The 27355-nt window shown below is 41.4% G+C and overlaps 1 protein-coding gene across 1 annotated transcript; it reads right to left on the bottom strand.

The window, feature by feature from the left end:
* Positions 1-811: 811 nt before the first annotated feature.
* LOC105028940 (CD9 antigen) lies at positions 812-21005 on the bottom strand. The gene is made up of 8 exons (XM_010902006.4): positions 20609-21005; positions 8598-8700; positions 3819-3916; positions 3492-3566; positions 3245-3331; positions 3020-3076; positions 2853-2936; positions 812-2053 (listed from the first exon to the last, which is right to left on the bottom strand). Exons 1-8 carry the CDS (start codon positions 20675-20677, stop codon positions 1988-1990), a joined length of 639 nt encoding a protein of 212 aa, XP_010900308.1. The 5' UTR covers positions 20678-21005; the 3' UTR covers positions 812-1987.
* Positions 21006-27355: the final 6350 nt, after the last annotated feature.

Below are 27355 nucleotides of genomic sequence, written 5' to 3'. Positions count from 1 at the left end.
ATTAAATTACTTTATTAATCAAACAGAACAACAATCTTCCTGAGTGGCTTGGAATGCCATCTAAACTAAAATGACATCAGACGTTAAAATACAAAATAAATTAACACAATCACAGACCACTCCACTGTAACAGGTTTGTAAATGTAGAACAGGGATAGGGACTCCAGCTCCTGCTAACACAACTGATTACCAAAACAAGTGGGTCATTGTCCTCAGTTTGGAATATAATCAGCTGAACCAGTTGTTAGCAGTAGGGCTGGGGAAAACACCAAACCAAATCAGGCCACAAGGGCTGGAGCTACCAGTCGCTGGTTTAATGAAGATACCGTACAACATTGTCCTCCTTTACTGAGTTCAGTTACTGGTTGGGACGTCAGACCTACACAGCTGGCTGTCATAACAGTTGTATTCCAGAGCAACTACATCACAGATGCGTCCTAAATCTGGCAACCCATGGATATCGTGTTCAGTGTGTCATCCAGCCATAATATGATGGGACTCAACCACTGGGTGATTAAATGCATCACAGGCTGCTGGGATCCCAATGCGGGGATCAATTTCTGGCACCAAACACAGGTATTTAATAACAACGTCTGGATATAGTAATTTACCCAACAGCTGATCAAACATGTTACAGAAACCTGTCCATCCATGACATGGCACTCGAGCACAGGAACGTGTCCAACATCAATAGCCATGTCAATAGTGGTAGTTGATACGTGCAGGACCTCAAAACAACAGAATGTCTTCTGGAACTTTCAGTATGACTTCTGGAACTTTCAGTATGACTTCTGGAACTTTCAGTATGACTTCTGGAACTTTCAGTATGACTTCTGGAACTTTCAATATGACTTCTGGAACTTTCAGTATGACTTCTGGAACTTTCAATATGACTTCTGGAACTTTCCATTTTCAGAACCTTTCGGTATTATGTACAGGAAAGTAGATGCCAGAAGAGTAGGCATTCCTAAGAGCAGAAACTCTGCTTCTGGCCACTGATTGGTCGATAATGTTTTTTTTTGGATCAAAAAGATAAAAGGCACAGAACAAGCTTTAGGACAGCATTGTCATGACGACTACAGATCATTCACTGACTACATCCCAAACGACACCCTATTCAGTCTACAATGCATTACTTTCCACCACATATAGGGACTAGGGCTGTCATTTGGGATGATCCCGTGGTCTTTACTAACACACTCCCTGTACCCACTCTGGGCAGGGGTAGTGTACACTCTAGGGGATAGGGCACGATTAAAGAACTAACCCTGATGCCAACCTGCTGTTATATACCAAATACATACCACATTTACAATAAGGACACCGTCTAACTTTGGGAATAAATCAGAACCAATGGAAGCCAGAACCAATTTCAATCAGAAAAAAAAACTAAAAAATTAAATAAACATATGCATCTAGAACCAGTGGAACAAAAATAAATGAACCCACAACCAGTGGAACCAAAATAAATGAACCCACAACCAGTGGAACAAAAATAAATGAACCCACAACCAGTGGAAACAAAAAAAATGAACCCAGAACCAGTGGGCCAGTGGTGTATCTGGGATTGAACTCACAAGGCACAGGAGGGTATAAGTATGTGAAACTATTTATGTATGTATGTATGTATGTATGTATGTATGTATGCATGCATGCATGCATGTATGTATATATCTGTATCTGTCTGTCTGTGTGTTAGAATCAGCCAGTAGTCTTAGAATACGCCTAGCCCCTCTATGGGTAGACTATTGGTGTAAAACCTGTAATTATACAACATTTATTATTTTACACAATTGCTGATGTATCACACACATTCGTTGCATTTTCAACAGGCTGTTTGGCCTGTCTGTGGTCTCTGTGGTCCACCTGGTTGGGTGCGTGGAGGTGACATGAAAAGGAGGTGGAGGTTGGTGGAGCAGGATGTGAGCCTGCAAGTGGAGGTGGTGCAGAGATGGGGGAAGTCTCCCGGGCCAGGAGATGTGTTGGATTAGATTACTTCCCTGCTGTTTCGAATGGCACAACACAACACCATGCTGAAGACCATCCCTATGATCTACAGAGAGAGAAAGAATATGAGGTCTTTTTGTTCCTTCTGATGCATTGTCAGGGACAGTTACACCTCTATCACCTGTCTAAATTTTAACATTACCCTCTCTAGTGTCTGTCTGTTTTAACATTATCCTCTCTGGTGTCTGTTGACATTTTAATATTAGCCCCTTTGGTGTGGGTCTAACATCACCCCCTCTAGTGTGACTACATTCTATACTATACTGTAGTGTCTGTCTCCACATTTTAAATGTTATTTAAAGCAGACATCTCATTCAGAGTAGTTATACTAGGTGATCTACGCAACTTAAAATCCTAACATGACTAACCTCACATTAGACAACCGTCCTGTAGTTATCGGTCTTAAACAATGTAGCGCACACAAACCATATGACCCTGGACTAGAGATTCATTTACAGTACAGCTGTCTGTCTGGTCATCCGGTTGTCTGTGCGTCTGGTGGTCTGTCCTGTGGTCTGTCCGTCTGGTGGTCTGTCCGTCTGGTGGTCTGTCCGTCCGGTGGTCTGTGCGTCCGGTGGTCTGTGCGTCCGGTGGTCTGTCCGTCTGGTGGTCTGTGCTGTGGTCTGTCCGTCTGGTGGTCTATGCGTCTGGTGGTCTGTGCTGTGGTCTGTCCGTCTAGGGGTCTGTGCGTCTGGTGGTCTGTTCTGTGGTCTGTCCGTCTGGTGGTCTATGTGTCTGGTGGTCTGTCCGTCTGGTGGTCTGTGCGTCTGGTGGTCTGTTGTGTGGTCTGTCTGTCTGGTGGTCTATGTGTCTGGTGGTCTGTCCGTCCGGTGGTCTGTGCTCACCATGACTCCAGCGATACCGATCCCCACATAGCCTATGACGTAGAGCTTATTGTTGAAGAACTCCTCGATGCCGGTCTCACAGTTCTGCACACAGGAAGAGGAAAGTTGAAAAAGCCCAATCACAAGTTAGATGATGATGGCTACCTGGTAACTATCAGCAACCCCACCTTGGTATCAGCAGGGGACTCACTACAGGGTTTAGCAGAGGTTCCACAACAGTTCAGCTAGAGAGAGGAGCGGGGGGGCAGAGAGAGGGGCGGGGGGGGCAGAGAGAGACGCATTAAGGACACAACAAAGGTACAATTGTCTCCCTTTTGCATTTTTCATCTTTAATCGTCTTGTTTGTACGAATATTTATTTTCTCCACCATATTTCAATATTAGTGTACTTACAACGTTGTGGTAGGAGTTGTGTATCATGGTGCTGTTACTGTCGTCATTGTATGATTTGATGTAGTAGTTCTGAACATCTTTCACAATCTATGAGAAAACAAGCAGACAAGATGAAGACGGAAGTGATGGGTTATCATCTGCCAACAGAGGGCGCCACACACCTACAAGTCGATCTGCATTTAGAAGACTGGCAGATAGAGACAGGTGTGGATGTAACAGGCGCGATGCAGTGGAGCATTCTGGGTACCTTGTCTTTGTTGATGAAGCCAAACACACCAGCAGCAACCTCTGCTCCAAAGATGACCAGCAGGCAGGCAAAGAACTGGAACAAAAAGCAGCCTACAGTTGACTGTTCTCTGACTGAAATTACGTGGTTTGGGGGAAATGCGATAGACCAAGAATGGGGATAATAAAATTGTATTTTGTTTTAAAATGGTAAAGGTTTTCAAATAATTTTTCAGCTCCAAGGTTTGGTTTGGAATAAAGGTTATACACATGGATAGAATTACAATTAACCAACATCAGCTGGTGCTTTTAAACAGGAACAGAGTGACCTCGAGGTCAGCCCACTCACCGAGCCCAGAAGACATTGAGACTCCCTGACGGCCCCACAACAGCCGAAGAATCCCACCAGCATCACCAGACCGCCCGCCATAATCAGGATGTACACCCCTGGAGGACAGAGAGAGGATCACCATGTAAATATCACCAAAGACTGACTGGTAGCCCACAGTTTATCAAATAGACCTGGTTGTACTTGGCAGGACTGCCAGCAGGGGGCACTACTGTACCAAGTTACAGCAAATGAACGGAACGTAAGGACATACTATTTCCATGCATGGGTCTATAATGTTTCCTGTTACCATGGCCCTTAATATGTCAATAGGACAGTAATGCCCAACATGCTGCTAACTTACCCTCCCCTCTGATCTTCTGAATGGTCTAAACCCGTCCCCCTCGTTAAGCCCCTCGTTAAGAATGGTCTACAAGGGACTGAACACTAGTCTCCACTGTCTGCCTGTTACTGAGTAAAACCCTCACCACAGAACCAGATCACACGAGGTAACATTGCATAGTTAATTCCATGGTAACAGTGGGTATGACATACCATTAACCCACATGACTTTCTGGCTGGAAGAGATACAAGTTACCATATACGATCAGAGCAGTACGAGTTACCATGGATGATCAGAGCAGTACGAGTTACCATGGATGATCAGAGCAGTACGAGTTACCATGGATGATCAGAGCAGTACGAGTTACCATGGATGATCAGAGCAGTACGAGTTACCATATATGATCACAGAGATGGCTAAGAAATTCCATTGGTTGTTGCAGACAAACAGCTTTTTGTTTCTTTGAAACCCAGAGTTCAGTACAACAGCCCTGAACTAGAACACCTGATTAAAATATTCAAATAATGCCTGTATGATTGGTTGACCATTTGAATGAGGAACACCTGGACTAGGTTGAAGAATAGAAGTAAAAGACAAAGCACAAGACAGTTACACTCATTTTTTCTTTGTAATGTGACAGTGCATAATCGTTTCTTTCTTCTATTTATACCCACAGACCTGTTTCCTGCCATTCACACCCATCCACGAAGAATGAAGGCATCACTACATCCTCCACTGCCACTCACTGATTGTTAGGATCTTTATGCTGTAATTCACTCAGAGACATAAGTGCAAAGCCCAGCTAAAGCAGACACACAGAGCAACACTGCTATCAAAGTGAGGACTGGACATGTTGTATGCTTAAAATATAATAATCCTTACATCCTAGTCCTTAATCATAAACATAACAAAATGTCAATGTGATTTCTGTTTTTGGTTTTATTTAGAGTACTTTATTTTTATGTTATGTTTTATGATGTCTGTTTGTAATTCTGTTATAATGACTTGCTGCTGCCCATCTTGACCAGGACGCTCTTGAAAAAGCATTTCAGGGAGAAGGATCACATTTGCATGATGAGGTGCTGTCCACTGAGTTTAAAGGTGTTGTCTAGACTAGGGGTGTGGCAAAACCGGTATTGACCATAACCGTGCTCAAATTTTTTTTTTTATATTAATATCATGTTAAAAATACACATACAGTGGGGAGAACAAGAATTTGATAACCTGCCGATTTTGCAAGTTTTCACACTTACAAAGCATATAGAAGTCTGTAATTTTTATCATAGGTACTCTTCAAATGTGAGTGTTGGAATCTAAAACAAAAATCCAAAAACTCACATTGTAAGATTTTTAAGTAATTAATTGGCATTTTATTGCATGACATAAGTATTTGATACATCAGAAAAGCAGAACTTAATATTTGGTACAGAAACTTTGTTTGCAATTACAGAGATCATGCGTTTCCTGTAGTTCTTGACCAGGTTTGCATACACTGCAGCAGAGATTTTGGCCCACTCCTCCATACAAACCTTCTCCAGATCCTTCAGGTTTCGGGGCTGTCGCTGGGCAAAATGGACTTTCAGCTCCTTCCAAAGATTTTCTATTGGGTTCAGGTCTGGAGAATGGCTACGCCACTCCAGGACCTTGAGATACTTCTTACGGAGCCACTCCTAAGATGCCCTGGCTGTGTGTTTCGGGTCGTTGTCATGCTGGAAGACCCAGCAACGACCCATCTTCAATGCTCTTACTGAGGGAAGGAGGTTGTTAGCCAAGATCTCACGATACATGGCCCCATCCATCCTCCCCTCAATACGGGGCAGAAAAGCATCCCCAAAGAATGATGTTTCCACCTCCATGCTTCACGGTTGGGATGGTGTTCTTGGGGTTGTACTCATCCTTCTTCTTCCTCCAAACACAGTGAGTGGAGTTTAGACCAAAAAGCTAAATTTTTGTCTCATCAGACCACATGACCTTCTCCCATTCCTCCTCTGGATCATCCAGATGGTCATTGGCAAACTTCAGACGGGCCTGGACATGGGCTGGCTTGAGTAGGGGGACTTTGCGTGCGCTGCAGGATTTTAATCCATGACGGCGTAGTGTGTTACAAATGGTTTTCTTTGAGACTGTGGTCCCAGCTCTCTTGCGCCAACAGTTGTTGCCTTCTCACCAAGCTGCTTGCCTATTGTCTTGTAGCCCATCCCAGCCTTGTGCAGGTCTACAATTTTATCCCTGATGTCCTTACACAGCTCTATGGTCTTGGCCATTGTGGAGAGGTTGGAGTCTGTTTGATTGAGTGTGTGGACAGGCGTCTTTTATACAGGTAACAAGTTCAAACAGGGGCAGTTAATACAGGTAATGAGTGGAGAACAGGAGGGCTTCTTAAAGAAAAACTAACAGGTCTGTGAGAGCCGGAATTCTTACTGGTTGGTAGGTGATCAAATACTTATGTTATGCAATAAAATGCATATTCATTATTTAAAAATCGTACAATGTGATTTTCAGATTATTATTTTTTGATTCCGTCTCTCACAGTTGAAGTGTACCTATGATAAAAATTACAGACCTCTACATGCTTTGTAAGTAGGAAAACCTGCAAAATCGGCAGTGTATCAAATACTTGTTCTCCCCACTGTATGATAATATCACATTCCCTAGGCAAAACTGAAGTTCTATTTTTCCAAAAACTCCTCTTGATTGTTCGATACCTTATTCATGTCACATATAGACAAATGGTGTATGTGCTTAAAGGGGACTGGACCTATGCACTGGCATTTAAATCAACTTGTTAGCCCCACTAGAACCCCCAGGAGAGATCCGCAATGACACACCCTTTTAGTAGCCCATTCACATGGGAAAAAGGACGTTGTAATCTTCTAAAATCTCTTCTCGGTTTTTCCATGGCTTATTCGTGGCCAAACGATACATTTGCTTAAACTACGAGTCTGGACCTATACACCAGACATAAAAACTAGTGTTTGGAGTAAGGCCTTTTCGTAGCCTATTCACTAGGTGAAAATGTTTTATATTTTTCCAAAAACTCCTCTGGGTGTTTTTGGAATTCCAGTTTTGACACCTTACAGTCCCGCCTCTGTAGTTTGGCTGGTGAAGTCTTCTGCAGATGATAGTGTCTGACACATCCACGCCCACCTCCTGGAGAGTTTACCTCATCCAACAGACAGTTATAGTTTTTGTCTTCCTGCTGGTGACATTTTTTGGTCATCCACAGTAGAGGTCATCCTTGTTCTACCAGTTAATATTGCACTGCTGCGCCACCAGATCTTCCAAATGCCAAACTTTCAATTTCTTGCTGAAACGCACGAAAATCAACCAAATGAAAGAGCACGTTGAGTTACAATCTGAGGAATGGGAGAGAACGCAGGCAAATTCACCTTTTATGTACACAAACACTTCAAGGTATTGGAATCAGGGTTCTAGTTTTGGTATTACTTGGAACTGGATAGAAAAGAAATCAGTGGTATCATATGGCCCAACCCAACAGCCCAATCTGTCTCGGTTCTCCTCGACACCACTGTCTGAATGGGTATTTTAGGATTCCTGTTTGGGTTTAGGCTCAGCAGCTGGATAAATAGAATTTAAAAAAAAAAGAAAACCAATTGTTACTTCTCAAAAGGTCTTCACAAAAATGGCACTGTGTGTGTGTGTTATATATATATATATATATGTGTGTGTGTGTGTGTGTGTGTGTGTAGGCCGTGGTAGGAATATTCCTTCCCCCCCAGGACAGAGGAGGTGATTCACAGGCTGCTGTGATGGAAACATGTCAACAACCCCCGTCACTGAAACCTCACCAGACCGCAGGGTAGATGGGGGTTCATGGCTGGAAAGCCCATGTCTATTGGCCATGTCTGGAGCACTTTCAGCTTGATCTTAGATGGCTACTACTTGCTGATTTTTTTTAAACAGAGTATAGCCCAACATTAATGTTAGATAACAAGACCAACATTCAGTAGAGCTGAGGTTCGACAATGTTTTAGGAATGTGAAACATACTGGTCTTTCACTGGCTTTTTTAGGTTGTTTGGAAAAGAAACGCTTGCGATTGTCCTCGCTGCTCCTCCTAAACACTCCAGTAACTGGGATTATATATCCTTGGACCTCAGCCCACACCGTATCACAGGTTATCTGGCAGTCGCTGCCAAAGTAAACTGAAAAGTCATGCATATTATTACGTACAATAAGGAAACTATTCTCTGTTTTGTTTGCTCTCTGGCAGTTTTAAGCGGCCCTAAATGTGAGGCGTTCTGAAGAACAGCATCTGCTGAATGACCAACATCTCCAATGTAAATGACACCTCCTACCGCTTATTAAGGTTTGACATCACCACTGGCTGACGACATGTCTCTCCTTCATGCTCATTGGTCGACGTGGCACATGCCTTTTAGTCCCGTTGGCTAACTCCTACGTTTGGATTGGCCCGAGGCCTCTCTGTGAACTCACCGTAGAAGAAGGTCCCTGGCGCTCCATCTCCGTTCAGCATGGCAACAGTCACAGGGTCCAGCCGCAACCACAAACCAACAGCGAGCACCAACGAGCCAATTAACTAGAATCAGCCAACACAGACAGAGAGAGATTTTTAAAATATAAACTCAAGTTCATCAGAAATACCGCCCCCCCCCCCCCCCCCCCCCCCCCCCCCCACAAAAAAAAGAGATGACAAAGACTGACTGAGATGCCGGCCCTCAGATTCCATTGTCACAGGACTTCCTCTTTTACTAGCAGTAGTAGTGAGAGAGGAGATAAGACACTATCTAGCTAGTAGGGCGTTCCGACACTCTGTCTTAGCAACTAGATAGTTCTCTCATTAACAGCCCATCAACACACACAGAGACACAGTGCAGCCAGCTGAACACACTCATAACAATTACTGACTTCAGGCAGCTACAGTTGTGTGTGTGTGTGTGTACATATTACTATTCTACTGACAACCACAAGCCCTCACTAGTAACCTATGGCAAAGGGGCCCTAGATACTTCATTCAGTCGGTTATGGTTTAGTCTGGTATTCATCAGCACCAGTGTTAATATTTTGAGGAACAAAGGAACTAACTGGTCTGTTTAAAGACTTGAACCCTCTATAGAACTAATAGGTCTGACTGTCTAAAGACTTGAACCCTCTATAGAACAAATAGGTCTGACTGTCTAAAGACTTGAACCCTCTATAGAACAAATAGGTCTGACTGTCTAAAGACTTGAACCCTCTATAGAACTAATAGGTCTGACTGTCTAAAGACTTGAACCCTCTATAGAACTAATAGGTCTGACTGTCTAAAGACTTGAACCCTCTATAGAACTAATAGGTCTGACTGTCTAAAGACTTGAACCCTCTATAGAACTAATAGGTCTGACTGTCTAAAGACTTGAACCCTCTATAGAACTAATAGGTCTGACTGTCTAAAGACTTGAACCCTCTATAGAACTAATAGGTCTGACTGTCTAAAGACTTGAACCCTCTATAGAACTAATAGGTCTGACTGTCTAAAGACTTGAACCCTCTATAGAACTAATAGGTCTGACTGTCTAAAGACTTGAACCCTCTATAGAACTAATAGGTCTGACTGTCTAAAGACTTGAACCCTCTATAGAACTAACTGGTCTGACTGTCTAAAGACTTGAACCCTCTATAGAACTAATAGGTCTAACTGTCTAAAGACTTGAACCCTCTATAGAACTAACTGATTTGATTGTCTAAAAAGTTGAGCACACTGTGGTTGAAAGTTTAAAATGCAGAATATAGTTTCTACTTTCTTAAATCGCTAGGAATGAAAAATGTACCGAAGAGATTGGGTACAGACCAAAGTGCTGGTGTAGGCTTAAATCAGAGGGGAAGATGCTAAAAAATGCTAGAAATCACAAAATACACTACGGGCCGGTTTCACAGACACGGATTAAGCCTAGTCTAGGACTAAAACACGGATTAAGCCTAGTCTAGGACTAAAACACGGATTAAGCCTAGTCTAGGACTAAAACACGGATTAAGCCTAGTCTAGGACTAAAACACGGATTAAGCCTAGTCTAGGACTAAAACACGGATTAAGCCTAGTCTAGGACTAAAACACGAATTAAGCCTAGTCTAGGACTAAAACACGAATTAAGCCTAGTCTAGGACTAAAACACGGATTAAGCCTAGTCTAGGACTAAAACACTGATAAAGCCTAGTCTAGGACTAAAACACTGATAAAGCCTAGTCTAGGACTAAAACACTGATAAAGCCTAGTCTAGGACTAAAACACTGATAAAGCCTAGTCTAGGACTAAAACACTGATAAAGCCTAGTCTAGGACTAAAACACTGATTAAGCCTAGTCTAGGACTAAAAAATGAACTCCACTGAGCTTGTTTTTTAGTCCTACACTAGGTTTAATCTGTCTTTGAAACAGGCCCTTAGAGATGCATAACATTCTGCCCAGGTGATTACGCAGAGCTCACAGATCTGGTAAGACAAAAAATACTCTCTTCTGGGGGGAGTGACCCCTACAACTATATTTTAGTGACTTTAAAGAGCATCAGCAATTTAATTTTAGAATCTTCATCCATTTAATTTTAGCGTATTACTTAGCAAGAGCCAATGAACCTATTTATTCCGCTAGCACAGCTTCGGGTTGTTTACCCACAACTCAATAACAACCAGAATCATCCTCCTGCCTCCTATGTGACTTCATGTGTCACCAAAGCAAATGGACCAAGGTATTGTATCACACCACCGTTAACAACAGCCGGTGTCTGTGAGGAAGGTGCTCCACGTTACAGAGGAAGCTGATGCTTGAGAATTTACATGTTCACCTGTTCACATGATAAAACCAGTGCTAATCTCATTGCTACAGCTAATCTCAAAAAGTCTGGCATATTTATGTAAAACTATAGTAGGGTAAATATGCCTTAAACAGATTAAGACTATTCCACTTCAGGAGTCTAACACCGGTCTTATTGTTTTATGTAAATGTATAATTTGTACTTAAGTGAACCTCTCCTTTGCGGAGCACGACCGCTGTGGGATTTTTGTACCTGATACCCACTACGATTTTTGAGTGAAACTATTTACTGATACCAATTATATCTGCAGATTTTTTTATTATTATAGCTGAAATGAAAAATATTCATTTTTTTTGCATGGAATGTGCTTTAAACCCCCCTACAAATATACCAAGAATTTAATTTCTTAAATTAAAACAATTTATTAAATTAAATTCTTGTCATTCTTTATTCATTCTTTGTTACTCTGTAACAACTTCTTCCATGCAATGGAATGTACTGAATTATAAAAAGAACATTAAAGTAAAAAAAATAAAAAATGACACCAGCAAGGCAACAATATACGAAGTCTGTATTTTCCTTTATTGGTCTCAAATCTCAGTTTAGCTTTACAGTCATTAGTACAGCCACTTGAGTGTTGGCAGGATATTGTATAGGAAGCACAGCTTCTCAGGCTTGGAACCTGACAGCTCAAAAGGTTCTCTAGAATTACATCAGATCATGATTTGCTCAAACAAATCTAAGATAAGTATTAGAAGTAGAGTAACATGGGGCAAGACACCCACCCAATGTAACTCAAAATGTCACCATTCTTTTTTTCAACACTTCCTCTGCCACGAGTCCTAATCAACTACACATTTCCAATGTTTCATCACACATTTTGAAGTAATTTCATCAAAGCAATTCTGAAGTAAGTTGATCAAATTTTTTATCATTTAGAAGTTGTAGATGTAATCTGATTGTTTCAAATCATTTAAAAAATATATAAAGCTCCGGAAAAAAAATAAGAGACCACTGCACCTTTTTCTTTCCTTTCCAATAAAGTTGAAATGGAAAGTTTTGAGTGAGGAACAGAAGCGTTCAATTTGCAGTGGTCTCTTCATTTTAACCCTTCTATTCCTCACTCAAAACCTTCCTTTTCGACTTTTTTGGAAAGGAAAGAAAAAGCTGCAGTGGTCTATTACTATTTTCCAGAGCTGTATTTACATTTTTGTGGTTGATCATTTGTTTGTAGATGTAATTTAGATTGGCTAGCCTATTTAGCCAAGTAGCCACTTCACAAGCAGAAAGTATGAGGTAAAATAGCCTACCTATTCTCACATAACTAGATAGCCAACCCCCAGTCACCTACAGTGGATATAAAAAGTCTACAGACCCCTGTTGAAATGCCAGGTACTTGTGATGTAAAAGAATGAGACAAAGATAAATCATGTCAGAACTTCTTACACCTTTAATGTGACCTATAACGTGAACAATTCAATTGAAAAACAAATTGAGGGGGAAAAAGAAAAAAAGGTTGTGCACACCCTTAAACTAATACTTTGTTGAAGGACCTTTTGATTTTATTACAGCACTCAGTCTTTTTGGGTAGGAGTCTATTAGCATGGCACATCTTGACGTGGCAATATTTTCCCACTCTTCTTTGCAAAAGCGCTCCAAATCTGTCAGATTGTGAGGACATCTGTGCACAGCCCTCTTCAGATCACCCCACAGATGTTCAATTGGATCCAGGTGTGGGGTCTGGCTGAGCCATTCTAAAACGTTAATCTTCTTCCGGTGAAGCCATGCTTCTGTGGATTTGGATGTGTGCTTTGGGTCGTTGTCTTGCTGAAAGGTGAACTTCCTCATCATATTCAGCTTTCTAATGGACGCCTGAAGGTTTTGTGCCAAAATGGTATTTGGAACTGTTCATAATTCCCTCCACCCTGACGAAGGCCCGGTTCCAGCTGAAGAAAAACAGCCCCAAAGCATGATGCTGCCCTGCCTCACTGTGGGGATGGTGTTCTTTGGGTCATCTGCAGTGTTGTTTTTGCGCCAAACTTACCTTCTGGAATTATGGCCAAAAATTTCAACTTCGGTCTCATCAGCCCATAACACATTTTCCCACGTGCTTTTGGGAGACTTGATGTTTGTTTTTGCAAACTTCAGCCGGGCTTGGATGTCTTTCCACCCTACCCCATAGCCCATTCATATGAAGAATACGTGAGATTGTCATCACATGTAGCACACAGCCAGTACTTGCCAGAAATTCCTGCATTTCCTTTAATGTTGCTGTAGGCCTCTTGGAAGCCTCCCTGACCAGTTTTCTTCTCGCCTTTTGGAGGGATGTCCAGTTCTTGGTAATGTCTCTGTTGTGCCATATTTTCTCCACTTGATGATGACTCTCTTCACTGTGTTCCATGGTATATCTAATTCTTGGGAAATTATTTTGTACCCTTCTCTTGACTGATATATTTTAACAATGAGATCCCTCTGATGCTTTGGAAGCTATATGCTGACCATGGCTTTGGCTCGGAGATGCAACTAAAGAAATGTCAGGAAAATCCTACTGGAACAGCTGAACTTTATTTGTGATTAATCAGAGTCACTTTAAATGATGGCAGGTGTGTAATGACTTCTATTTCACATGAGTTTGAATGTGATTGGTTAATTCTGAACACAGCCACATCCCCAGTTATAAGAGGGTGTACACTTATGCAACCAGGTTATTGTAAGGTTTTTATTTTTCATTTATCCCCCCTTGTTCACATTATAGGTCACATTTAAAGTGGAAAACGTTCTGACATTATTTATCTTTGTTTCATTCTTTTACATCACAAAAACCTGGCATTTTAACAGGGGTGTGTAGTGTACTTTTTATATCCACTGTAGCTAGCAACCTCACTGGTAGAATGTCTGAAGTGAAATAAATGAAGGATTCAAGTGCCAAGGCCTAGGAAAAGAAAAGGTGAGTCAGCTAAAATCCTGACAGCTTCACCTCACAAGAGGTTCCTGGAGAAAAGGGCAGAAAAACTAAGAGAAAAGAAAAAAAAAAAGATAAGAGAAAGAAACCTATGAGACTGAAGAAAGTTGTGGCACCTTGGGGAAAAAAAGTGGTTCCAGATTCCAAAACACTAAACACGTTAAAAGAAGGGGATGTAGAATGCTTGTTTTGTAATGAGCTCTACTCTGTTAGCGGTACAGACTGGATACGATGCCAGCAGTGTCAGAGGTGTACTCACAAGCTAGGATCTGACCTGAGCACTTTTTTTCAATATATCATTGGAGAGTTGGCATTCATGTCGTCAATCGTGTTTACTTGGTACTAGTTTAACAACAGCTTAAAAACGCATTAGTAGGCTACACATCTGTTAGTACAATGGATGTGAGGAAATGAGAATATCTGTCCTTGTGTCCCGCGCCCCAGTCTCACTCCAAAAACCCATCAAATGTGAATGCTAGCCATGGCTCCCCTAACCCTGTTGTGTGAATCCACCTGCTAACACTTTTGCTTGTAGCCTGGTATGTTGTCATTATTTAAAGTTTTTGCAAATTTAAGCAAAGCATTAATGTTTCCACCAAAGCATATTCTCATAGTGAAATTAACAAACAACTGTACTCTGCATGAATTACCGATTATTTAATATTTGTATATAACATATCTAGCCATGACTACCTTATGCCACTGCCTATTCAAGTAGCCTTCCTCATGCATTTGGCTGAATTTGGGAATAATTTAGCTAACGTTAGCGCTGTGATGAAATTATAGTAGTATAGTCCAAGTGAACGCTGTGAAACACACTTCCCCAGTTTCACAGAGCTAACATCTGTTATATAGCTAACCATCATGCAAATAAGGAAACGCAAGTTTTACTGTACATCACAACATTAATTCAAAGGGGATGTTACAGTATACGTCTCCAAAAATATTTTTATGCCAGAGCTTGCAGGTTCTTTACTAAAAGGAAGTAGGTTACTTATCGTTGCAATTTCAGGAAAGATTTAACTACAGTACCTAGAGTATCATAGTTACCACTGTTTGGCCATAGCATCAGACGTGTAGCATCCATTCTTTGTCCAAACAACTAGGTAGCTAAACCATAAACACCTTTTAATGCCACTTTAAATTCATGTAAATGTCATATTGGGGGACTGTTTTACACTGTAAAGCTTCTATTTAAACTCATCTTAGAAGCAGTTTGTTTTCTTCCCTCCCACAGTTTTAAGGTTGTGGGTAATGTCCTTTTGTAGAGTGCAAGCTTACATCAACTGAAACACCGCCCCCGTCAGAACAAATAAAGAATAACTGAAACACCACAAACTACATCTGAATTGCAAACAAATATCTCAGTCAATATCAGTGAATAAATAGGCGATAGAGATATATCGGTAACTGTTGATGTCGGACGATAATTTTTTTTTTTTAAACTGTCAACCGATATCGTTTGGGCTCTATTCCTTTGTTTTATTTTGTAATCATTAGAATTACAATATGTGTTTAGAAACTGAAGCATTTTACCCCATGGGGTACGGAATCAATACAACTTTACAATGCAGCTTTGTTCCAGATGCCCTGTTAACCACTCCACACCTCCTCCCACTCCACATCCTCCTCCCACTCCACACCTCCATTGAAACAGAACCCTCTATAAAACAGCCAAACGTAGGCACCCTATCCACAAATGGTGACCAAGAGGAAGGATGAATGAACCTTTACATCTCCCTCAAAGCACACTGTATAGTTATTATTATTGATGTGTTTTTGTATAGCGTTATTACTGATTGTGTTCTGATTTTTTTTTTAAATTAAAATTACTGTTACTTTTTAACCTTTAACTGCACTGTCGGGAGTAGGAAAACCAAGCATTTCATTGCTGTAACTTGTTTTTGCAAATGACCAACTTTGAACTACCACATGTCTGTCCTAGTCTCTGTGCTGGGGTTCATTAGGCAGGATATCTCTGGACACAGTGGAAATACATGTCTGGGGCTTTGCTTTAGTGGGTGCTTTATTGACAGACTTTAATAGTGTAGTTAAATGGTATTCCATGAGAGGAATTTCCACGAGCAGTAAAACTGTTCTGTTGTCCATTTAGAGAAGAAGTGGGAGAGGGGGGTTCTAAGAGGGAGGAGTTTATGGGGGAGGGGCTTCCCCTCAGATGACTCTATAAGGTCATTAGAACAGTCTTTAGGTGCCCTGGGTTCTGAGTGCACAGTAGAAATACCCATGCCTTGTACACAGATGATGGCTGTGCGCAGACGAAGCTATGCTCAAACACGCACCATGTATACAGAGTTTGGCTGTTGGCTACACGAGGCCAGCGACCTCAGTCCAGAGGGTCTCTGTGTAGGGGTCAGGGATTCAGCCCACAGAGAACTCTCCATTTCCGACAGACTAAGTTAAGGACCCGTGTTTGTGTGTGGGACAGAGAGAGAGAAATGAGTGAGTCTGTGTGAGTGTTTTTTTTTTTATCTCCTAAAATGGCTTTTGCATTCTCTGCTGGTGAGAGACATGCAAGAACACGAGCGCATGTATTCAACAGCTTATGTTTGAGAGAGAGAGAGAGCTGTAGCCATTTGTTTGTGTTAGTAGAGTTATGGAGCTGCATAGAAATACAATGGATGGAAAGGCCAGTGCAACAGGACCAAACTGGCAGAGTTAGAGGGTTCAGGTCCACTCTAGTTACTCTATTTCTACGCAGGCATGCCCTTGATGTAGTGTTGTAGTAAAACGTTAATAATCTGCTTGTCTGCATGATATGGTCTACCACAGTCACCATGACAACACAGCAACATGTCTACTGTCAAAACTAGCTGGCTGACATCCTGTCCGGCTATTATAATGTTATTTTAATCCAGTGTCTCTGTACATTATAGACCGTTTTAGATTACCAGTTGCTTCGCCGTCTGGTCTTTCAATGCTCTCATCTAGTCAGTTCCACCAGACCCCTCCCCCACTCATTTTCATCTTTCTGTGTCATGGATGAGAGGAGAGCGCAGCCCTGTGATGAGGAGTGGAATGAGAGAAGACTGGTGTGCTTCATACAAAATGAGTAGTGATTAAATTGTGGGTGTGGGTGTTTGTTTGTTACTGGGGCCATATTCTAGTAAATGAAAACCTGCTGTGTGCTTGCGTGTTGCACTATCCTCTTTGTTTATCTAGGTCAGAATCAAAAAGGGAGACAGTGAGGTCACATACACTCTTTATTCCCTCCTCCCGTTGGTTCTTAGGGATGTGACGATTGAACTATTTTCCTGTAAGCTATTAGACTGCTGAACGCCTGCGCTGTCTGCTGATCTATTCATAGATCTTACGTGTTGTCACAGCACAGTTTTGAACGTTCCTTTTGGGGCTGATTATCAATGGAGAACTCTACTCAGTGCATCCTCAATGGGAGCTGATTTGGTCTAAAGTGCATTGCTATGGCTTGAAAACACAATACCACCTCTAAAGAAGGCAAATAATAAGTAGCTAAACCTTATTATCAATTTGAAATGCAATATAACGTAACCAAATAGTTAATTTTGAGGGCAGTCCATCAAATCTTTGCTATCTTAAGTTAGCATAGCAAGCTATTCTTGAAGGAATGTGCTAACTAATGACAACATTGCCATCTGTCAAATTACATCTGATAAATGATGATGATGATGATGGGATTGTTGTTTAGCCATGCAGTCATATTTCAACACCCCAATAGTGTAATTTAGACTTAACGGTAATTAGCCCCAGTTTAAAGTCATTAATCTGGTTTAACTTACAGTCATCAATATGACTGCGGCATCTATGGAATATTAGTGACCGTGGGAACAACTTGATCTTGCGCTTACACATACAAGCACTCAGAAATAAACACTGTAAATAAATATGTCAATCCTCTACGATCACAAGTGAAAATGTGTTGTTGTTATTATTCGTCTTTTTCACTCCACTAAGCCATGGCTAGGCTTCAACTAAGCTTTTGCTAATCCCTACTCCAAGATATGGCAAGAAAAAGCTATGCCTACACCCCACTCCATAAAGCTAACATAAGGCAAGGCTATGGCTAAAACCTACTCAACTAATCTACAACCAGGCTACGCTGAGGGTAAAATTCACTCCACTGAGCTAGTGTACAACAAGGCTAACACTGAGCAATGGCTAAAACCCAGTTCTAAGCAACAGCTAGTCAACACGAACAATAAGAAATGTACACTGAAGTAATTGTACATCACTTATCCGAAGTGACATACAGCAGTAAATGCATAATTTTCCTTATTCTATTTTTACTGGCAACATCTAAACCCACTGCACTTTTGGCTTTGTTGTGGCTAGGCTACAGCTTAAACCCATTCCACTATGCGAACCCCAAGCTAGAGTTAAACCCCACTCCATTATTTCCTGGATTCAATGTGAAAGCAGATTATAGACAATGCATCTTTTTAAAGGCATTTTCCGATTAAGGTTTCAATGCACGGATCACATGCAAATTTAATCTCTGCGAACATATATCCCTATACCCTGCTTTGGATATAATCAAGGCCTAAGCTAAGGCTAGGCTAAAGTTTAGTAAAAACCCACTAAATAAACTATACTTGGTTAAGCTAGTACGAAAACGCACTTTATTAAGCTATGCTAAGCTAAGGCTAACACCCACTCCAAACCACAATGCTAAACTAGGATAGGCTACAGATTACACCTACGGCACAAAATTTTGTTTAGGTTAAAGCTAACATATGACAGTCGCTATGCTATGCCATAACACACCTGTTTTAGTCCTCTATGACAGGCTACGTAGAAGCAGGGCCAGACAGATCTAGCTTATGCCATTGTCCTTCTGTCACAATGGCTCCATTCTCTTTGCTCACTGTCTGATCTACCAGACAGATGCTGGTTTGGAAAATTTCACACACACAAAGGAACTTCCCTACACACTAACACTGTGTTCGTTTTCTTGCAGACAAAGAGAGAGAAAAGGTTGTTCTGGAGAGGCTGAATCCAGAGCAGGAAAGAGAGACAGAGAGAGACTGAGAAGGAAAGAGAGGAGGCTGATTCCAGAGACAGGGTTTTCTTTAATCTCAATCTCAGGGTCATCCAGGATCAAGAGGGATTGAGATTATCATTATTAGGCTGCTATATGTCCTACTAAACATTTACGTTAACTCTCAGACTAGCATAGATCAGTCCACTAGAGTTTTCATTAAGGCCTTCTCACAATGTACATTGGATCGACTGAGGCAGATGAGCAAAAGTTTGGTAGACACAACCAGGTAAATCCCTAAAATATTTAAGTGGGGGAAAATCATTTCTAAAAATCAGTGGGGGAAAATAATACCAGAAACCCATGTTCCCTATCCCCTAATCCTATCCTTTATCATAAGCTTAACCTAACCCTAACTGTTGCCTAAACATAGCCAAGCCCTAAAGCTTGACTCAAAAGAAAACCTGAAGTGTTAGTTATACCATAAACAAAACCCCTAAGACAGAAATAGCATTTTTCTGGTTGGGACTGGCTGAAAACATTCTGGGGACCAAACTGTCAGGTTTAACTATTTTTGTGGGAACATCTGGTTAGACCTTGATTTTACACACACACACACACACACACACACACACACACACACACACACACACACACACACACACACACACACACACACACACACACACACACACACACACACACACACACACACACACACGTCTGGGTTCTGAACAAAATTACCCACTGTCTGTGAAGTGTCACTGGCACATGTTTTACGGGCCCAATGGTAATGGAGGCGTTGTTTAAACTGAAGCAGTTAAGGTGCTGAGCAGTGGTGCAGACTACAGCTGGGCTAGGCAAAGGAAAAAACATGTTTTCAACTAGGCTACTAAATAATTTATAACATTGTAAAAAAGAAAATACCACTGCATTTTAAACAAATAGCAGTGATCAATCTTTTTACATTTTTTATTATTTTCCACTGAAATAGTAAAACCTGAATTTTTTTTTTTGTCATTTTCCTAGGCGCGGTTTGACCTCACATTTATTGCGGCTCGTGGCTCATTCAGTAACCCGCGCGCCTTGGTTACAGCTTGTAACGTCCAAGGGACCCCATAAGTAGCCTACTTGTTATATGCAGCTGCATTGAGTTGTAAGAATATACAAACCCAGTAAAAAATAAACAGACTTTACACGAGTAGTTGTCATTTGAATGTCCGCTGTTCAGTACCTGATGTGTTTGTCAATGATTAACCCGTCTGACTTATATCACTGAGGCAGAGACAGCGAACTACAGCACCCCACCCCTCCCCACTTAAGTACCTCCTCTCCTTCCGAACAAAAACACACTTTGCCAATGAAACCAGGGGAAAGGGGCAGACTTTCCTTCAGTGGAAAATGTGATTTGAGTCCGGAGTGCCAAAACTCAATCTACTAACCTTTCCATGCCGACGCCACTGCAAATTAGGCTATTGACCACACAAGATGTATAAAAGGTAAAAACAGCTAAGGACGGGGGAGGTAAAGACTAAAATCAACCGTCAAAAACAACCGCTGTAATGCTATTCTGTGAGAAATGTTGCAAAAATTAACACCAGTCGAGAATTCCGCTGCTAAGGAAATCAGCATGGCGATGCAACATGCACTTGCTGTAGGCGGCATGAAGATAACAGCATTGCAGCCTCATAACAGACGGCTTAATTTAATCACTAAATCTCCATCTTCAAAACCTATAATGAAATTAACTGTATTGTGACTTACCCAGAAAATGAAGTTAAAGATGAAAAGGAGATATTTGACACATTTCATCCCTCCTTCTACTTTCCCCATTCTGGCTCCTAAATTCAACGATAAGTTACAAAACGAAAATCGGTATTTGTTGATCTACTTTCTCCTTGGAAATAGTACACCACGACGCTTGCTTTCAGGAACACCAAGCGATGTCATTAACGGCAGCCGACCAGAGCAAAACACCGGAGGATTCTGCTCACTATGTTTCCAGACCGCCCCTTTTCGCAGAGTCTAGGGGAGGGGGGTGGTTGGGCGAGAGATTTAAACTCGATCCAGAGACAGGGGGCAGCAGTCGGGGTGGTGGGCAGGCGGGGAGGGTGGTCCAGTTCTGCTCCCTGGTTTGATCAGAGGATGGTTTTTCTTGATCCCCCCCAGACGGTGCTGACACTTAAACCATTAAATAGTGCGGGGTCTTCAACAGATCGCCGGCGCATGCGGACCATAAGCTCGCCAACAATCCTCGCAAACGACTCTCTTTCAGCATTTTAGACATCGCTGTCTGCTAGTTATTGGAAATGAGCCCACCCCTGTTCAGAAAATATTTCCTTTAAAAAGCAAAACCTACTCGGCAAATTAATTTGCAGCTTGTAGGAGATCACTACAAATTAATCAAATACGTATTTTGATGAAAGCTAAATTAATCGGCAACATTTGCCATTTGGCTAAAAACATATTTACCGGCACTGCATTTCGTTTTATTCTGATGTGATTGAATCATTGAAATGGGCTTATAGTGCCTTTCTTCACTATAAATATATTGATAATTGTGAAATATCCTGAAACTGAGTTTGGGAGTAAAAAGGTTTGGTGGCAGAAACAGATTTCAAGTTTTAAGTTGGATGGAGAACTTTGCTGCACAGCCATGTTCAGGACTCTCCAGCTATCTGTTTGATTGGTTCAAGTCTCTAACACCACCATTTCCTTGTCCAGAAGCCAGTTTACCTTCTCTTGGCTTTTTGCTTAGAGTTGAGAACCTTCACCCAAGTCCTGAGTGGAGTTGGTTTTCATCAAGCATCTGCCTTCATCTTTCCCTTGATCTTGACTCTCCCAGAACCTGCTGCTGAGAAAACTCCCCACAGTGACCAACAATCTCAAATTTGGAAAAAGGTCAGATTGCCACTCTACTAATGTCAATTTCTCATGTTTCTTGGTCCAGTCAAGTCTCTTCTTATGCTACCATGAAGGCTTGATTCACACAGTCTCCTCTGAACAATTGATCTTGAAATGTGTCTGTTACTTGAACTCTGTGAAGCATTTATATGGGTTGCCATCAGAGGTGAACTTAATTGCAGATTTCTGACGATGGTAACTCTAATGAATCTCTAGTCTGCAGCAGACTCATCTGTTCAACATCGCCTACCCTTGGCCATGCCAAATCCCACAAACTCAATCTTCATTGTTTTCTCATAGTATTTATTTTGTTTCTGTTTGTTTTCTGTTCCATGTTACTATTGTAGAGCGTCTTTGGGTCCCTGAAAAGCGTATTATTATTATTATTATAGCAGGGGAAACTCTAATGAACCTCTGCAGCAGGGGGAACTCTAACCACTACTCGGCAGCAGGGGGAACTCTAATGAACCTCTACTCTGCAGCAGGGGAACTCTAATGAACCTCTACTCTGCAGCAGGGGAACTCTAATGAACCTCTACTCTGCAGCAGGGGAACTCTAATGAACCTCTACTCTGCAGCAGGGGAACTCTAATTAACCTCTACTCTGCAGCAGGGGAACTCTAATGAACCTCTACTCTGCAGCAGGGGAAACTCTAATGAACCTCTACTCTACAGCAGGGGGAACTCTAATGAACCTCTACTCTACAGCAGGTGAACTCTAATGAACCTCTACTCTGCAGCAGGGGGAACTCTAATGAACCTCTACTCTGCAGCAGGGGAACTCTAATGAACCTCTACTCTGCAGCAGGGGAACTCTAATGAACCTCTACTCTGCAGCAGGGGAACTCTAATGAACCTCTACTCTGCAGCAGGGGGAACTCTAATGAACCTCTACTCTTCAGAAGGGGAACTCTAATGAACCTCTAGTCTGCAGCAGGGGAACTCTAATGAACCTCTAGTCTGCAGCAGGGGAACTCTAATGAACCTCTAGTCTGCAGCAGGGGAACTCTGGGTCTTCCTTTCTTGTGGTGGTCCTCATGAGAGCTTGTTTCATGATAATACTTGATTGTTTTTGAGGCTGCACTCCATATTGACTGACTTTCATGTCTTAAGATAATGACGGACTGTCATTTTGTATTTCTTTTGCATTTCTCTTTGCATAAGTGTTATTTCATGGCTTTGATGTCTTCACTATTATTCTACAATGTGGAAAATATTTAAAATAGACACCCTTGAATGAAATGGTGTGTCCAAACCTTTGACTGTAAAGTACAGCTCTAGTGACCCATCCAGCTCTGTTGAACCCTCCAGCTCTAATGAACCCTCGGCCATTTTGGAGACTCTGTCTGTCACTTTCTCTGTCAATCAATTAAATTCAAATGATAATTTACATCTCTGTCTATTCATTTGTTCATCTGTGTTTCTGTCTGTAATTTTATTTGGGTCTACTGAGAGTAGAAGAACAGGAGTGGGGAGCTTAAGAGAGCAGAGGATGAGAGGAGAAAAGAGAGGTTAGAGGATGAGAGAAGAAAAGAGAGCTTAGGGGATGAGAGGAGAAAAGAGAAAAGAGAGGTTAGAGGATGAGAGGAGAAAAGAGAGGTTAGAGGATGAGAGAAGAAAAGGTAGCTTAGAGGATGAGAAGAGAAAAGAGAGGTTAGAGGAGAAAACAGAGGTTAGAGGATGAGAGAAGAAAAGAGAGCTTAGAGGATGAGAGGAGAAAAGAGAGGTTAGAGGATGAGAGGAGAAAAGAGAGGTTAGAGGATAAGAGAAGAAAAGAGAAAAGAGAGGTTAGAGGATGAGAGGAGAAAAGAGAAAAGAGAGGTTAGAGGATGAGAGGAGAAAAGAGAAAAGAGAGGTTAGAGGATAAGAGAAGAAAAGATAGGTTAGAGGATGAGAGGAGGAAAGAGGTTAGAGGATGAGAGGAGAAAAGGGGTTAGAGGATGAGAGGAGAGGTTAGAGGATGAGAGGAGAGAAGAGAGGTCAGAGGATGAGAGGAGAGAAGAATTTCACATAGACCTTCAAAGGGCCCATTGTGTGATAACAGAAATTGCAACTGATAATATTGCAACAAGCATGTTGTGCAATCAACATTATTGACTCTAATCATCGCATAATCATGTTTCCTGTGACCCTGTTCAACTGCATCATATCCAACAAACCTTCTGACTCATCTCCATCTGAAAAGTCCCACCTTGCAAACCAAACTGGTTTGGGAGACAAAGTAAGAGTGAAAACATATCGTTATCTATTAAAAGAGCAAGAAAAGTTTACCCCCACTCTCTAAATGACCTGATGCACACCTGAACTTCATTTTGATTGTGATTGGTGGTGATCTGACTGAGAGAGGGCGTGGTCACTTTAAGACAAGGTGAGATCACCTTTTTAAAAAGTGTTTTTAGAGGAGCATGAACATTTAAATAGGGGGAACATTTGACTTGAAGATGAAGATTGAGCTGGGAACGGCTGTGGTTATGGGTCAACAGCTCCATCCAGTGGCTGAATTAATTTAACACTTGTAGTAAAGGCTAAAGGCCACTAGAGGGGAGAGGTGGCTAGGGTTAGGGTTAGGCGTGGATTGAAGGCTGAACAGAGACATTGTTGAAACGGTTTTAGGTAAATCTACACCTAACACTTAGATCAGATGTGTGTGTTTGATGTAGATAACAGCGTAAGTGTCAGAGAATGTGCAGGCTGTACATTACTGGATGATTACAGCTCAGAACAGGTCATAAGTTGTGTCCTAATTACATTAATTGCATAGCCTATGATATTGTGCCAATACCTTTTTTCCATTTTATGGAGGAAAATGGTTTAACCCATGTTGTTTAACCCATATAGTTAAGATATGAAGATACAGTGTCTGCCAGAACTATTTGCAAAGATAACACGTTTTAGCAGTTTAGCAGATGTTCTTCTGCTAAATCCTGAGCGACTTACAATAAGTGGATACATTTTTACTGCTAGTTGAACAACCACAAAGCTTAGCAGTGAGAGTATTTTAATTTGCGAATTCGTTATTGGCAAAAGTCAGTTCAGGAAAGAACTGCACTTTGTCCACTCCTGTAATGTTTTTTTTGAGGTGGAAGAATACAGTAGTCCACTCAAGAAAACCTTGTTTCAGTGGTCAGAGAGATGTGTTCGTGTGGGTCTGGAGTCTTTGGATCTCTGTCCACTGTCAGTGTCTTTAAAAGGAGCTCCTACACACTACAAAGCTGTTAGCATTTGCCTTTGCATCTCTCCTGAAAACATTCTGCGATCATCAATCCCCCATTACAAATGGTTACACTGCACCTGCGATCATCAATCCCCCATTACAAATGGTTACACTGCACCTGCGATCATCAATCCCCCATTACAAATGGTTACACTGCACCTGCGATCATCAATCCCCCTTTACAAATGGTTACACTGCACCTGCGATCCTCAATCCCCCATTACAAATGGTTACACTGCACCTGCGATCATCAATCCCCCATTACAAATGGTTACACTGCACCTGCGGTCAGCAAGGGTTAATCTTAACAATGTAATTGTCTCTAGTTTTCTTGGCATTAATGTCGCAGGTAGCCGCCGCATATCCAGAGGCTCACCTGTTCCCCTGTTCCTTTTTTAACTCTCCCTATAGAAGTACCCTTTGAAGATCTCCCCTGGGGTCTTATTAATACCATTTGTCCCTCCATACAAGACACTTTCCACAGAAGATTCTACATGGACCAAAAATGATGCTTCCAGGAACCATAAAGGGTCCACTTATAGGAACAGCTGAAGAACCCTTTTAGAATGCTTTTTTCTAAGAGAGTATCATTTACCCAATGACCTCTGGAGTGTTCCCTCTGTCAACAGCCTTTCCTTTGTATATATGACATCAGAACATGATCACGTATTTGCTGGCTGTTCAGTCTGACACAGCGGACCTTAATATCGGATGATGGATGTCTTAACCAAAGGTAAACGACTTGCCTTGCTGTGTGTGCGGTCTCCGTCTATATTAAACTTTCCTCATCCTAAATTGTTCATCAGCCTCTCTCTCTCTCCATGTTCTACTCATCCTCCCTTTCCCTCATTTTCAACTACTCCTCCCCTCTCTCCATGCTCTAGTCCTCCTCCCTTTCTCTAATTTTCAACTACTCCTCCTTCTATCTCCATCATTTACGCATCATCTCCTCCTGCTCCTTCTATCTATTCACTGCTTCTCTGTCTCTATCCTCTCCTACTCTTACCATCCTTTCCTCCTGCTCCTTCTATCCATTCTCCTCTCTTCCATCTCCATGTTATCTCTCTCCTTTTTCCTGCCTGTTTTAGAGAACAGATGCAGTATGAGATATGTCAATCTGGGGCCCTGAAATAATTTTGCACGACCACTAAGGGCGATGGCCAGCCCCCTTGTGTTTAAACAGAATTTGCCAGATCCTTGCAAATGGCCTGAATCTCATTCTGATTCCATGGAAAGACAAAAGTATAATTTTTTAACACTTTCCAATACTTTGCCCCTTAACCTAACCATTTGTAATGAATGCCTAACCTGAACCTTAGTACCTAACCCTAATGTTAACCCTAAGGATAATACATAACCCCCAAACCTAGTCTTAAACTTAAGCTTGGAATTCACAACATATGGTTTCCAAATTTGTAACATGTAACCTGTTTAGCGAATTCCTGGCATAGTATATGTTTTGCAAATTTTTAACATTTCCTGTGTTTTGTAAAATTAATAATCCATTAAGAAAATTCCTAACAGAATGTGAAAGTGCTATTCCACTATTATTCACCCTGCTAGCTTAATGTAACCCCATGTAATATAAAACATATCATATAAAAAAAATTCTGAATTGCTAAAATACTAAACCCCATTCTCTGAACCAAATTCTCCGTGGCCCAAACCCATTTCTTGAATCAGTCTTTTGGCAAAACCTAAAACAATTTCAGGTAGTTAGACACCATTTGAAAATTGCATTCACTCTGTTTGCAGAACTCTGAACACATTCTTACTTACTAAATCAGATTTCGTACTGATGCACTTGTGTTGCAAAATGGTATACAGGGGGGCAAAAGTTAAACACAACTACAACGCAGTTGTCATCGTTTACACACAGTGACACAAACTAGTGCACACTTGTTTCTAATTATGTGATCAAACCAGTTGTTCAGAATATTACTCAGTTCAGTGGACACAGGTGGCGGACGAGGAGGAAGAGTACGTGTCAGAGGTAGTGGATGAGGAGGAAGAATATGTGTATAAAGTGGTGGACGAGGAGGAAGAGTATGTGTAAGAGGTGGTGGACAAGGACTCAGCAAACTCATCTGGCCGGACTCAGCATAAAGACATGATGCTGAGGCAGAATTAATCACTCACTGACTTTGATTTTTCAGTTTATTGTAATGTGCTTTTCATTTAGAGTTTTCTTTGGTCATTGGGCTTTTGTAGTGTACTACTGTATGTTTATGCCACCGGTGAATATACAAACATTCAGTACTGTATTACTTGCAGTGCTTACAGTGTTCAATATATTCACTGAACTAAAGTAGTGATTATTATATTTTTTTATTGCAAAATGTGTTTACTATTTATAATTTTTTTTAAATCTAGAACTACATGCCCTGGGTGTT

The sequence above is a fragment of the Esox lucius genome, chromosome 12 (genome assembly GCF_011004845.1).
Source record: "Esox lucius isolate fEsoLuc1 chromosome 12, fEsoLuc1.pri, whole genome shotgun sequence".
In the NCBI taxonomy this organism is placed as follows: domain Eukaryota; kingdom Metazoa; phylum Chordata; class Actinopteri; order Esociformes; family Esocidae; genus Esox; species Esox lucius.
This window is presented reverse-complemented; position numbering and strand designations above follow the sequence as displayed.